The 1,738-nt window shown below is 30.5% G+C and overlaps 1 protein-coding gene across 1 annotated transcript; it reads right to left on the reverse strand.

The window, feature by feature from the left end:
- Nucleotides 1–297: 297 nt before the first annotated feature.
- On the reverse strand, nt 298–722 carry LOTGIDRAFT_143973 (hypothetical protein; the record flags this gene model as incomplete). Its single annotated transcript, XM_009054475.1, has 2 exons — nt 298–408; nt 609–722. The coding sequence occupies 2 exons, from the start codon at nt 720–722 to the stop codon at nt 298–300; spliced, it is 225 nt and encodes a 74-aa protein (XP_009052723.1).
- Between the last annotated feature and the right edge of the window lie 1,016 nt (nt 723–1,738).

A 1,738-nucleotide genomic window follows, 5' to 3' on the forward strand; every position in this document is an offset into this window, starting at 1 on the left:
AATAAATACTGGCGTAATAAAGGTAAACTTTTCTACAATATAAATTACATTAAATTAAATTATTTGTCAAAGTTTAGTTAACAGCATTTAGCCGTAAGACAATAAGATTTGATGCTCTGATGAAGATGTCTGCATTCTCATTTTTTTTAAATGAGTGACGGTACCTCAGTATGTAGAATTGAAATGTTATTGATTAATAATTGTGAAAATAGAAGTGGTAAAAACAACTTCTGTCAGAATGCAGAATTCTTTGAAGAAACCATAAAAATATTCAAAATGACTGTAAATACCATAGTCTCAAATATAAAAACACTTTACCTTTAAAAAAGGAACTAAATAAGGCTGAGGTGATGATTTTAATTCAACTTGTAATTTCTCTGTAAATGTTTGAGGTTCAACTTTAGCATCCTATAAAAATATTAAAGATTAACAGATACAAACCTTTCAACTTTTCAGTTAGCTAGACATGAGGATCGGTATTGCAGATCAAATGTTGATTCTGTATGATTGATTAAAATCTTGCAACAGAAAGTTTGTTACACAAAATAATTTCTAACTGAAAATGAGAAAAATGAACTGAATATTTTCAGATGAATATTTCAACTCACAATAAGACCCTGTATAAGTTCTCGAACATTACGAACGGTTTCTGCTGGTTGACTTTGAGCTAATTTTATTAATGTAGATAAGAAGTTTTTACATTTTTCAACATTCTGTAGCATACCAGACTGACCTAGCAAAACAAATAAAAAAATCATATTAATATACAAAGTCAATAAAACTTTAAACTTTTTAAGTCTTTACATTTAAAGTGGTTTTGGTCTTGCAAGTTACTTGCAGTTGACAATTGTAATATTAATTCTGTGTCCTTGCATTGCTTATAGTCAATCAAAATTGTTCTTTCTGTTCTAAAACTAGGTCATCAGAATACCAGTGAAAAAGGGTGGCATACGACTGCTTAATAACTTGTGTTCAGAGAAAAAACAAATAAGTCATATCAAAGTTTTTACCAGCAGCAGTAACAGCTGATTGTTGTTGATTAGTTGTTGTTGGTGTTGATGATGTTTGTGATGGTATAGGTGTTGCAGTTGTTGCTGATAATGTTGATGTAGGTAAAGCTGGACGTTGTACACCACCAGGAGATTGAATGACAACTTGTGAACCTGGAGGTCGGCCCATTGCTAATGTAGTATTAGGCTAAAAATCATATTACACAGTTTTAGAAAAGAAGACATTTAGTTTGTAGGGACAAGAAACATATATGTTATAGATGTTGTTAAGTTATGAATGGTGAACTTCATCATTGCTTTACTCACTAAGATGGGACAATTAACTTTATTGCAAATATTTCATATGAAGAAGTGAATTTTAACACATCATAAACAACCTTTTTCAAGTCAGATGAGGTTCCAGGACTCATCTAATATTTGCCTTCAGTTCAAATTTATAATCTCTTGCCCAAATTAGAGATTTACTTGCCGAAGTGTAACAGAGTAGAGATATGAAATAGGTTCAGATTTGATGAGGTGACTCACAGACATTGTGGGTTTTTTTTGAAGGTCGAAACAAATATTTTGCTCAAATTTATGAGAAAAATATCAAAATCTAAAGAAATGTGTCCCTGGACCTGCCATTAATTTATTCAAAAACTACTAAAAACAAAAATGTAATCTTTTAAAAATTTTTTATTTATTAAAGGGATTGTCAAGAGCTTTCTAGCCTTTTTAGGTGTATCTGG

This window comes from Lottia gigantea (genome assembly GCF_000327385.1).
Source record: "Lottia gigantea unplaced genomic scaffold LOTGIsca_219, whole genome shotgun sequence".
In the NCBI taxonomy this organism is placed as follows: domain Eukaryota; kingdom Metazoa; phylum Mollusca; class Gastropoda; family Lottiidae; genus Lottia; species Lottia gigantea.